Source organism: Periplaneta americana, chromosome 8, assembly GCF_040183065.1.
Source record: "Periplaneta americana isolate PAMFEO1 chromosome 8, P.americana_PAMFEO1_priV1, whole genome shotgun sequence".
In the NCBI taxonomy this organism is placed as follows: domain Eukaryota; kingdom Metazoa; phylum Arthropoda; class Insecta; order Blattodea; family Blattidae; genus Periplaneta; species Periplaneta americana.
This window is the reverse complement of record NC_091124.1, coordinates 62,674,045-62,687,324: the sequence shown is the minus strand read 5'-3', so window position 1 is coordinate 62,687,324 and position 13,280 is coordinate 62,674,045. Positions and strand designations below refer to the sequence as shown.

At 36.7% G+C, this 13,280-nt stretch overlaps 1 protein-coding gene across 7 annotated transcripts in view; it reads right to left on the bottom strand.

Annotated features, from left to right (window-relative positions):
- LOC138704760 (probable Rho GTPase-activating protein CG5521) overlaps window positions 1–13,280 on the bottom strand; it is a 126,087-nt gene that overhangs the window by 112,439 nt on the left and 368 nt on the right. For all 7 annotated transcript variants that reach the window (XM_069832969.1, XM_069832965.1, XM_069832968.1 and 4 more), the window contains exon 2: window positions 7,705–7,815. In XM_069832969.1, coding sequence (XP_069689070.1) covers window positions 7,705–7,815 — 111 coding nt within the window. The remainder of the gene's footprint in view (window positions 1–7,704; window positions 7,816–13,280) is intronic.

Sequence of the window (13,280 nt, the reverse complement as noted above, 5' to 3'; positions counted from 1 at the left end):
CACTCTCTGGCCGTTTTTTATCCCTGGGAAAGACCCAGAACTTCGTTTTATAGGAGGCTGAATGGACCCAAAGCTCTTCTGGAAGTTACCACAAAATGGAAAATCCAACCTCCAGCTGGAACTGAACTTAGGTTCTTCTAGTCCACTCTGTCACTCTGTGACAAAGCCAACTCAGCTCAGCAAAACTGGTTATTAGAGGAGAAAAATTCGCTCCAGAGCCGAGGATCGAACCTGAGTCCTTGGTTCTATGTACCAAGCACTCTAACCACTGAACTATGCCACAGTTCAATCCACAGCACCGGATCGAATCCCCCTCCTCTAGTGATTTTTCCCTTTATGGCTTTACTCCATGTTCGACATATATGTTGACACGTTAAGTCAACTGCCATTACACAAGGAGCGCACTCAATTGAGTGACTTGTGGCCGGGATTCCATAGTATATTATGCACTGCTGGGCGAAGAATCTACATAAAGATTAATTTTTGGTCCTACAGAATTCATCTCTTATGGTAACAAAGGTTATTAGAGGAGAAAATTTCGCTCCAGTGCCGGGGATTGAACCCGGGTCCTTGGTTCTACATACCAAGTGCTCTAACCACTGAGCTACGCCGAAGTTGAATCCACAGCACCAGATCGAATCCTTCTCCTCTAGTGTTAATGGCAGTTGACTTAACATATGTCAGCATATGTATATATCGAACATGGAGTTAAGGCCACAAAGGGAAAAACACTAGAGGAGGAGGATTCGATCCGGTGGTGTGGATTGAACTTCGACGTAGCTCAATGGTTAGAGTGCTTAGTACGTAAAACCAAGGACCTGCATTCGATCCCCGGCGCCGGAGCGAATTTTTCTCCTCTAATAACCATTGTTACCATAACAGACGAATTCTGTAGATCGAAAAATTAATCTTTATGTAGATTCAGCAAAATTGTTTAATTACTCTGAATATACAACAAATAGACACCCCACAACAACACAACAGAACAAGATACAAAATAATGTGTGCAGAAGCTGAACAACAAAGACATAAGTAATTGTGAATTGTACTGCAAACATTACAGGGTATACAGAACTTGTTAAGTATAAAAGTCCCAGCAAACAAATGCCCTGAAATCAAGACATGGACGTATTTGAAATCTGGCTCATGTACAACCTTAGACACAAAAAATGACCCCTCTCCTGTAGCATGAATTTGTCTAAGTCCACTTCAGGCAGTGCCTGGTTCACATGACTAGGGAAAAGATGTTTATTTTGCACCTAATTTATTCCTAGAATATATCTTCGTTATAGATTATTCATAACACTTGACCTATAAACAGACAGAAAAAAGCAACAAACAAACAAAACAAAGGAAAAACAGAGTGGAGTTGTGCATAAGAAATTCCTTCACATGTAAATCTAAGCTCTAACAGAATGAACCGAAGTCTTCTGAAGGAGACTTAGCGTATGGCAGCCAGTTCTTTTTGTCTAAGACTTTACATTCATATTGCAGATAATATGACAGAGTCTTATATAGGAAGGTCACAATCTCGAAATGCCATATTTTAACACCCAAGTAATAGCATGAAAATTAATTAACAATAAATTACGTATAGATAGTGAAACTAATGATGGGCATTAGAAAAATAATAATTAATGGGAGACTTGTCTACATATTGTTGCCATTTTGGAATCCATAATTTTATACAGTGCGTCACGTGGAATGTGGCATTTTATGGGGAAGAAACATGTAACATCACGATGAAGTAAAGAGAAACAACAAGAAGCATTTGAAATGTGGTTATGGAGAAGAATGGAGCATGTGAAGACAGAATAAGAAATGAAGTTATGCTAGAAAGAGTGGGCGAAGAAAGAATAATGCTGAAACTATCAGGAAGAGAAAAAGAAATTGGCTGGAACACTGGCTAAGAAAAAAATGCTATTGAAGGATGCACTGGAAGCAATGGTTAATGTGAGAAAAGTTCGTGGTAGAAGAAGGTATCAGATGATAGACAACATTAAGATTATATAGAGCGTATCTGGAGACTATGAGAAAGGCGAAAAAGAGGTAAGATTGGAGAATGCTAGGTTTGCAGTGAAAGACTGCCCTTGGGCAGAAAACTGTGAATGAATGTAGTACAGCTTTCAAGATCAAGATCTCTTCTTGTTAGTTCCAGCATTAAGATCCGTAACGGCAGAAAATGAAGGATATAATGTAAATCTTGTACTCATTACATAATACATAGTAACAGTTAAGTGGCCGTTTTAAGAAAACTTTTGGGAAACTGAGATAACAAGCTCATATTCCAAATGGTATGCAATCAATTCCACGATATTTCTTCCTGTACTACTATTACAAAAACCCTTGATGGGAGGGAGTTTCATGTACCAGGTTTCTCCACACATAAACTCATATCATTGGCATTGACAGTGAGCTACCATATGGAATAGAGGAGAGATATCTACAATGACTGACACAAAAAAAAGCAATACATAATCTCTCCATAGGTCTGGAAAGCATTTATGCCAGGTACAGTAAAGATTATTGCTCTGCTCTTTCTTTATCAAACCACATGGTGGCGTTTTTCTCTCAATACAATGGATTTCTGAGACATTTCTTTCAAGTTTAAGATAAGTTTAGAACAATAAATATGCTGTTAAGTTGTGAAAATGCCAAACAAGCTTTTGCACTGAAGGAAGCTGGATGTCGCAAGCATTATGTTGCAGTGTTTTGGAAACAATAGCTTCCATGGTTTCCACAACAGCTCAAGGAGGTCAGAATCAGGCTCGAGACAAGCAACATCTGCTAGAGACAATCAGTTCTTACAGCTAGAAGTTCTTCTCGACTGGCACACCACCACCACTAAAACTCGAAATAAACTCCAGCAAGTTCGAAGGGTCCACATCAGAGAGAAAACTATCTGAAAGAGATTGAAAGAAGCCGATCTGCCATGGGTGCAGAACTCACCAGACAGCATCACACAATTCAACAGCATCATGTGAGAGAACATGGTGACTGGACAATGCAACAAGGGGGGGCAAGTAATGCTCGCTGATGAGTCGCGATTTTACCTTCAGACACCAGACAGCAGAAACAGAATACGGAGACTGAGAAAAGGTATTTCCACTACATAGTTTCTTCCAGAATCACATTTCAGGGTGATTCTGTGGTGATTGTGTGAATGAGACTAAACCTGACAGTAAGAGTGGAGTTGGTTTTCTTAGAGCATGGGACCCCTACAGCACATCACTATGTTGTGTCTTCTTCATTTATTGATTATGGTTACATGCTAATCCATGACAATGCATATCCAGATTATTGCCAGATATATGCAACAGTATGGATTTGAGGGAGGTGGGATATAATAGAGACTGGATTAATCTTGCACAGAATAGGGACTGATGGGGGCTTAAGTGAGGGCAGCAATGAACCTGCGGATTCCTTAAAAGCCATTTGTAAGTAAGTAAGTAGTAAGTAAGTATAGGCCTATGCAACAGTACTGTCAATATCTGATGAGATGAGGCTTCATGTCGTAATATGGCATGCTCAAGGCCTGGATTTGAATCTCATTGGGCATCTGTTTGATAAACAGAGAAGATACTATAGGAGGCCCTTCAAGAAGAATGGGAACTGATTCTTCAGGAGTAAATTACAGTATTAATCAGGAGCATGCCTGAGAGGCTGGAAGCAGCGATTAATGCAAAATGTAATACACACTTCTAAAGGTAAAAAAGTGTCAGTGAAGTGCTATAAACCAAACAGAAAAGTTACACTGAATAAATTTTAGTGGGTTAAATGAAAAAACCGTTAGAGTGTAAATATTGATCGATTATTTCTTATTTCTGTTATCATTGTACATATTGATCAAAATTATAAAAAAAAAAATGCATTTTACATTAAAACGATTATAAAACTTCAAAAAACCTATTAAACCACATAAAATAACAGATAACTTTTTATGTAACTCACAGAAACGTAAATTACTTCTTTTTTTTTAAGCAGGGGCGTATTTTGCGGACTACCGGGGCTACCGGCGGTAGCCCAAGGAAATTACAAAAGAAAAAGTTTATAATATAACATAATGTAATAAATTTGTATCATTAGTTTTACCATAGTAATTAAAATTAAAGTAATTGTTAGATTTACATGCGCTCTCTGCTCTCGAAAAGAAACAAGTTGTCAAGGCGGCATCGCTGGAGAAACCGCTTACTACATGAGGTAGCCTGTGACCGTTTTGCTCACACTGTCCTTCGCACAACTGCCCGTCCCCCCCCACTCCCTTCTGTTTCCATCGTGCACTGTAGGCTCTCGTGATTGGTTTCTTCGCAGGCGCGAAGCCGCAATACGCTTAGTACGCTAGCAATTGAATGTGATTGTGTTCTTGCAGTGCATTATTTTAAATCTGTGATTTGTTCGAGTGTCTAAGAGTTATATTAATTGTGAATTATTAAGTTTTTAATTTCCCAATTAAGTGATATTGTGAAAAATATGGCAGAACAAGTTTCTGGAGAGGTTTGTGTTGAAAATGACTGTGTAATAGAAGGTTTATTAAAAGTGCCTTTTAACCGTCGTACATAACAACGAGAAAGTTGAAATTGTGAAAATGGAAAGACCAACTCCTGAGTTAAATTTGTCCATGGACGTAAAAGAAAAACAGCGTGAGTACACACGCCATTTCACTTCAACATCATATGGTAAGTGGAATTGGTTGTGTGGTACTTCTAAACTGTCTAAACTATTTTGCTGGCCATGTTTGTTATTTAGCCGCGAAACTAATGTGTGATCAAAAGAGGGATTTTCTAATATGAACTCCCTTCGAACGGCAGTCCTAGAATACGACAAATCAAAAGCTCATATTTGTAGTAGCATGAACTTTGCAAACTTTGGGAAGACAAGAATTGATTTACAGCTAGATAAGCAAAAAGCTCTACACATCAACCAACACAATGCTCTTGTGAAAAAAAAATCGGGAGATTTTACTGCGTCTTATTAACACAGTCTGCTTTCTAGGAAAACAAGAATTGGCTTTTCAGGGTCATAACGAGTGTGTGGAATCAGACAATATAGGCAATTATATTGAATATTTAAGTTCCTTAAGTGAATTTGACCATTTACTGGCCAATCATCTTGAGAGTTCAACAGTATTTCGTGGTAATTCTCCCGCAATTCAGAATGACTTAATATTTGCTATAAGTGGGCTTATGATAAAGAACATAAAACCTTTTGTGGCCATTGTTGTTGATGAAACAAGTTACTGCTCTAATCAGAGTCAATTGTCCACTGTTTTAAGACACGTCGACAATACTGCCAATGTTCAAGAACGGTTTATAGGATTCACAAATGTCAGTTCGGACAAAACTGCTGCTACTTTGTTTCAGCATGTGGAAGGTGTTACAGCAGAATACAATGTCGGCAATAAGTTAATTGCACAGACATACGATGGTGCTTCAGTTATGGCGGGAAATATTAATGGCTTAAAAACAGAAGTTCAAGAAAAGTATCCTCAAGCACTATTTGTCCATTGTTACAGCCATGTTCTCAATTTAGTTTTGCAACAAACTACTTCATCCATTCCAGAATGCCGCATTTTTTTCAAAACACTGTCGGGTTTAGCTGCATTTTTCTCATCATCTCCTAAAAGATCAGAAAACTCAAGAAATTTATGAACAAGAAACTCCCAAAAGTAGCACCAACTAGATTGAATTTTACATCTTGGCTTGTAAATACAGTAAACGAATACAGAGAAAAACGGACTGCTTTCTTTAAAAATATCATTTGTAATGACTCTGAAAAAAACTGGGATGATGCTGTAATTGTGCAGGCTCAAGGATATTTGAATTTTTTCGCACAGTTTCAGAATATATTTCTTCTTGAAGTCTATGCTAGAGTGTTCGCACATACAGATGTGCTCTACAATATTCTTCATACAAAAAGTCAAGACATAGCATACTACTTGCAAGAGGTATCAAAGTTAAAAAAATATTATATCTGAGTTCAGACGTAGTGGGTTTCCGTCCATATGGAGTAATATGGAAAATGAAAATTCTTCAGCCAATACAATGGAACCACCATTAAAGCGAAGAAAAGGAGATGATGAATTGAAATACAGGCAGCTTTACTACAGCATACTAGGTCGTATGCACATGGAAATTACTGACAGATTTTCTGATTATGGAAAGCTTCAGTTCACACATCTTCTAGATTCTCAAAAATTTTCTGCTTATAGAGAAAACTTCCCGAATGAGGCACTAAACAAATTATTTCAGTCCTATAACAGTCACTTTGATCAAGTACGTTTGAAAAATGAATTAAGTGTAATATATTCAGCAGAAGTCTTTGATTTTTCGAACAAACCTATCCATGAAATATTATCTGCCATATATGAAAACCAGCTGAACCAAGTTATTCCTGAAATCCTTAAATTGGCAACATTAATTCTGACAATACCAGCTACGTCAGCATCGGTAGAAAGAACATTTTCTGCGTTGAAGAGAATAAAATCCTACTGTAGATCAACTCATACACAAGAACGTTTATCCGGCTTGGCACTAATATCCATTGAAAAGTCATTTCTACAGAAACTTTGCAAGTGGCCCAACTGTAATTTCAATGACGAAGTCATCAACGTATTTTCGTCCCAATCAAGACGTCTGAAATTCACATAAATATGTAAGGAATTTTATTATAGGGATTTTAAAATATATTTTATGTAATAATAGGGTCAGTGGTAGCCCAAACCCTTTAACCAGTATACGCCACTGTTTTTAAGTGTTGTATTTTTTGTGCCTGTCACTACAAGTCATGAATATTACTAATAACTGTATGTAGGCAATGTGAACATGACGAATGAATTAACTCTCTCACACATCTCGCTTCAATATCCTGACTTTTATGAGCCTAGATGAAAATATCTTGGAAAATACACTTTTGCTTCTGGGAATTTTACGAGTATAAAAATCATTTTAGGTTGATCTAAGGACAAGCAGAGAAAGCAAAGGGAAAAGAGTAGAAGGAAGGTGAAGAGAAGGAAGTACAAGAACTGTACGCAAGATGGAGTGTGCATTGAAGGAATGTAAAATACAGTTCAATGTTGCAAGAATTCTGAGTAAAAAAAAAGACATGTCGCATGTCAACGCTGTGTAGATTTCATTAGTAATTAATCTGTACATGGTTAGTGAAAATAAAAGTACACTTTATGCAACAAAAAAAGTAAAGGTTTCACTAACCTAAATCTGTTTTAATTTTACTCGTGAGATAAAAAATTAGTGAACGAATATAAATATAAAACTTTCAAATTTAAAAGTGTTAAAATGTATTTAAAGAAGGTAGGCCTAATGTACCTTTACTAACGTGACAGCACCTTTGTTAAGTATGTACATTTCAACACTTTCAAATTTTTAAGTTTTGAAGTTTTACATTTTAACAATAAGTGCTATAAAGTAAAGATCAAATTCCGAAACGAAGGCGAAATTCAGAGCCACCACCACAAAAAGCCGCTTCATGAGGCCATCAATTGAGAAGACATTGAGATTAAAAAAGAGGGTTTACAAATAAGACAGAAATCAAATCTTGACGAACCCTAAATTCCTTGGAAGAGGGAGGGGTAGCAATATTTAAGTTATGTTAACGTCACAGCAGCTTTCTCAAGTTCAAAGTTCCCACTGAAAGCAAGACGTAACACAGCACAACTAACTACTTAATTATGTGTGAAATGCACTGTACCTCGCTGCCGCAAATTTGCCTCTGCAGTCACAAAAGTATCGTACAGGATGTAATAGATGTGACTGAAGTTGGATTCGAAGATGGATTTTGCTTCTTCTGTGTCCACATTTTCTAGAAATAAAAATATTAAATTAAACACCAATATGGGGAGCAATCTGGCAAATGCCAAACAGAAACAGAGAATAGAAACTTTATACCAACAAGCGTGACAAAAGACAACCTAAGAACATTTCACGTATTGAACCACAGAAGTGTATTCCAAATAAATTATTTTCTTGGATAAATAGAATGCTGATACTCTGTAATACACTTCAGCACTTTGTTAAAAGTATATAACAACTTGCTCCTTTATGGAGCCGGAACCTGTCCTTGATGTCACTCCACAGAGGACCAGATGGGAAATCACGCAGTGGGTGATTCACCAGCATGGCACACTATGGAGAAATCTCACTAATACCAACACCAGTGGCGAAACCAATATTAAACACTGGGTAGGCAGAATGTAGTACATTACTGTTATCAATGGAGAAAAAAGATTTTATTCCTGTTGCTAAGGGACTTTAAAAAAGTTGCTAAATTATATTTAAGCAATTAATGATACAAAAGTTTCATCAACTTTTGCTGAAAAATTGTTAAAAGCAGTTAGATATAGCTACGCTAAATTAGCAGCTCTGACTTCAAACACAGTTGCAGTATTTATAATTTTTAATCATGAGGATTTTTTTGGTAGACATTGTCTCAATTGCCTCCAAGTAGCTTTGCCACTAGACATGACTCAGCTGAACTACAGACGGAACTTCAAAGGAATTCTTATAACTGGTACACTCACAATGTATAGACCCAGAAACAAAATTTGAGCACCTGCATTTTCCAAGTTCCAGTTATAACATACTGCAGATGCAGGAAAATTCAGGTGGCCCAAATTTTATTTCTGGGTCTGTAGAAAATGAAATACTTGATATGGATCATTATGCCTTCGAAAACTAATTGTAGAGATTACAGCTGATGCTATAGTCGAGACGCTGTTATTCCCGGCGTGACTCCTCCTCTTTGCTTATGTCTTAGGAAGTGAAGGCTCTATAAAGTCTAGGTAGGTAGTATCGTTCGCCATTTTTGTTCTTTCGTTGCCGAGCTACCATAAGAGGAATCTTATTTGCCACACCATTAAAACATTATCATGTCGTAGCTCCTATGATAATAAATCAAACATACTGCAATTCAGCAAATAATCGAGCGGCAAATAACATCTTCGTTTGTTTTCTGCAAATGCCAACGAAAGAGCCAAAATGGCGGGCGATTATATTAAGTATTTATCGAGCCTTAAGAAATGAATAACGTCTTCATCAGAATATCACAAGCCGCACACGTTTAAATGTAGCTGATCTGCAATGCGATTGGCTGTTGGAAATTAGAGTGACGGGACTATAGAAATGTACAGTTTTAATGTTGTTCAATAATGGTCAAAGACTATTTAAAATTTTAAAAGTTGATTTTCTTTCCTTTCTCTCCACCTTATTTTGTATTGCATGTCACACGCTCACTTTGGTTTCTCAATCACAAATAAAGATGCTTTGATAGAGCAGCCAACATGGCTGACATGCATAATGGAGTGCAAGCAAAAATATTAAACACAGAGAAAAAAGCTTCACATGTACGCACCTAGTGTTAGGAAAGTTCATCTCAGACTAAAACCTATCTTCCCCCTTCATATCCATTGATGATACAGCCAGGGTACATGACAAAGTACAAGACAGGTCTTGTCTCCTCTACTATACACTGCTCAGCACATTCACTGGCCTTGGTGATAATGGATACAATAATATCAATTTGGGGCTTAGTTGCCTCATGAGTGATGCCTTATTGGTGTCAATTATGAAGTTCAAATCTATCTTCGGACAGTTGACTGAACAACAACAATATCCATTTCTAAATGTAGAAATGCACTTAATATGGCCAAAGATATAGTTACAGTCTATACAAAACTAGAAAGGTATTGACAGTTATCTCTCGCACACGTGGGAAGGGAGTGACATTGTGAAGTTGTGCAGTGTGGCTCTTTGCACCGCCTGTCTGTCGTGTCAGAAGTAAGCAGCTGACACAAAATCATAAACTCATGAATTTGTATTATACAGTAGTCTTTGACCAGACTAATATAATAATAATAATAATAATAATAATAATAATAATAATAATAATAATATGAATGAACGCGAATATGGTACACAGCATAGACAAATAGGCCTAAATGTACACAGTGTGTAAGCAATAAGTTCTCTTCATTAACACCTTACGACCTTCGATTTTTTTATACTTGAAACCTAAATTCTTTAAGATAGTGTGCAGAGAAGAAACACTGCCATGGAAAAGATTCGCATCTCGAAGCGAAGTTTGCAGTTTTTTAATGTAGGATGCTCTTTCAAATTCTTGCTGGAAGCTGGCATTTCTACTTGGCAATGATTGTACAACTGCATGAAAAAGTGATGTAGGTATTAGATAGACTCTGTCAATTCCTGATTCACAGAAGATGGTGCAGGAAAGTGATTGAGAATACAGGAGTCATTATCAATTCTTCCAAGCAAGAGGTTTATCTTAAGGATTTGCTCTCAGAACCATTTTAGTTTCTGAAAACAGTGATGACAATTTCCGTGTCAACATCGGCAGTGGAGAGATATTTTACAGATTTTGGGATTGAAGACATACTTTCGTTCAACCATGATCTTTGGCTTGGCTTGACTTTATGAGGGCTGGATCCAGGCTGGTCCATTTTGCGCCCTATACATATATGTGATGATTGTCCAAGTTCGACAGATGGCCTGGGTTGCACTCATGAATCCGACATTTGACAGATGGTCCTGATAGAGCCAAGAATCATTTCGCACCCATACCACCCCCAAGATTCACCCTGCCTATCTTTAACTTTTGCAGATGATAGATGAAATGAAGAGATGGAGAGTGGAATGGTAGAGGGAAACTGACGCACACTGAGAAAACCCTCTGCAATATCTGCTTTGTTCACCACAAATTTTATCACGATCTGGTCAGAAATCGAGCCTGGGTCACCTGGATTTAATACGATGAGCTAGCAACAGACACGGATCAACCACAGGGCAGTAAATATTAAATTTTGTGACTCTTCCGCATTTCCAAAAGATGCTAGATCTCGAGAATATGGTAGATGATTGCTCATCAAGAAATAAGCAAAGAAAGTGGACATTTCATCAAAGAACAAATTTGTGAAGCAAGTTTTAATGTTACATTTAGGCCTAACTTACTTTTCTCCTGTTAACATACGTATATTTTTGAATGCATAGTAATTTAGGGTTCTCGTTGTAAAGATCATCATCATCATCATCATCGTAATAATAATAATAATAATAATAATAATAATAATAATAATAATAATAATAAGTCTTTTACTCACATTCCTATCATTTTCCATGAGTTGATGAGTAGCAATGAAACAGGTTTTCTCTTCCATTTTTCATTCTTAATGTGTTTTTTCCATGTCTCTTTTATGAACAAGGCCTGAAGACCTGCACCACAGCCTGAGGCTTATTGTGCTTACCATTCCTGTTCTATGAATGGTATTTGTCACCAAATTGTTGCACTGCACATTGCACATGAATTTACATCGGGCTATGGTAATGATGAAAATGATATTTTGAATAAATGATGACAAAATGAGTTTCAACATCGAAACTTACCGAGCAATTCTGCTTCAATTTGCTTATTTCATACATGATTAGGGTGTGCTTCCGAACAGGGGCAGCAGTATTTCCTCTAAGTTTAGAGCCCAGTTTAGGTGTGTATGTATTACAATTAATACACACACACCTAAACTGGGCTCTAACCTCAGGGGAAATGCTGCTGCCCCTGTTCGGAAGCGTGCCCCATGATTATACTACCATTATAGCCTACATCTTAGATGGAGAAGAATGGAGCATATGAAATGGACTGACAGAATAAGAAATGAAGCTGTGCTAGAAAGAGTGGGTGAGGAAAGAATAATGTTGAAACTGATCAGGAAGTGAAAAAGAAATTGGCTGGGTCACTGGCTAAGAAGAAACTGGCTACTGAAGGATGCATTGGAAAGAATTGTCAATGGGAAAAAAGTTCAGGGCAAAAGAAAATATCACTAAGATACACAGATCGTATGCGGAGAATAATATGAAAGATTGGAGAATGTTGGGTTTGCAGTGAATGACCTGCTCTCGGGCAGAATACTATGAATGTACTGGTATTAAGTTTGCATTACACAACAAATAATTTTAAGTCAGCACCACTGACATTTAAACAAATCTTTATTGTAGACCTAACAATCTCTCAAATCTAAAAAATAAAACTTGTTAAATTCTTCTTCTTCTTCTTCTTCGAGTCCAGTAATATTAACACATTGTACAGAATTCTTTCATCTTTTGAGGAGTTTTCCTGAACTTTTTGTTTCATTTGGCTGATATTTCAAATTTTGCTTAGGCCTATTCTTCCAAAATATATTTTTACTACAGGCCTATAGTTTTTTTTTTCCAATTTTGTAGACTTCAGCTTGAAAGTAATGACTGGAATAACTTAGGCCTATCTATCTGGTTTCGAAAGCAGACATACAGCATATTCTTTCGACTGGTTGTTTTTCAAATGGAAGAAGTAGGCCTATAACTTAATCGTTAAGTGGCTCCTTTAATTATTCCCAATATTTAAGAAACTCCTAACATGAAAAGGAAAATAAAATAGCTTCTAAGATAGGCTAAAATAGACTTCTTAATTCTGCTTTTACACCAAATGACAAAACTTTCTGATAAGTTTTTACTTAGATTCTTTGCTGCACAGCTAACAGTTCTGCACACTATACTCTAAATGTGCACAAATAGTTTCCTTTTTATCTACATGATATGCGTAATCTAACAAGTGGCTAGGTTGTCTTTATTTAACAAACATTTGAAACTATATTTAGACAGCCCTATACATGGCACGACGAATATTTCATACAATATAGGCTAAACAAGAAAATAACAATGTTGCTAAAGAATAACGCTGTATTGCCCACCACAAATCTTCTACGATTTTTCAGAAATCAAATCCTTAAGCCTGCAAATGACATGAGTTATGAGGCACTGCCATGGTATGTAATGGGGCGATTTTCAATTTAAGCCCGTGGGATAAAGTAGGCTATCATTACAAAATAAGAAATACACACTTGGATATTTTGTTCACTAAATTGATACACTCCAGATTCTCATACAAAACCTCAACTAGATTTAGATTTTCGGTGTATAAAAAAAGCTAGTAAGTAAACAATGTATGTTCGCTTCCCACCGTTAAGCTTATTATTTCACCAAAACAAATTATAATTATAAGTCTAATCTCACTTTCTATAGATCTCTCTTCATTTTACTTCTGCCAACTTCAAATGTTTAAATAAAAAGTATCAACGTTATCTTGCTTCAAGAGAAGAATTAAAACTTGCATTGTGATTTTATCTTCACATGAAGCATATTTTACTCGCCATGCATTGTGTATACGATCCAAAATAACGACACAGTAGGTTATGCTCATTTTTATTTGAAGGTCTCGGTCAGAAA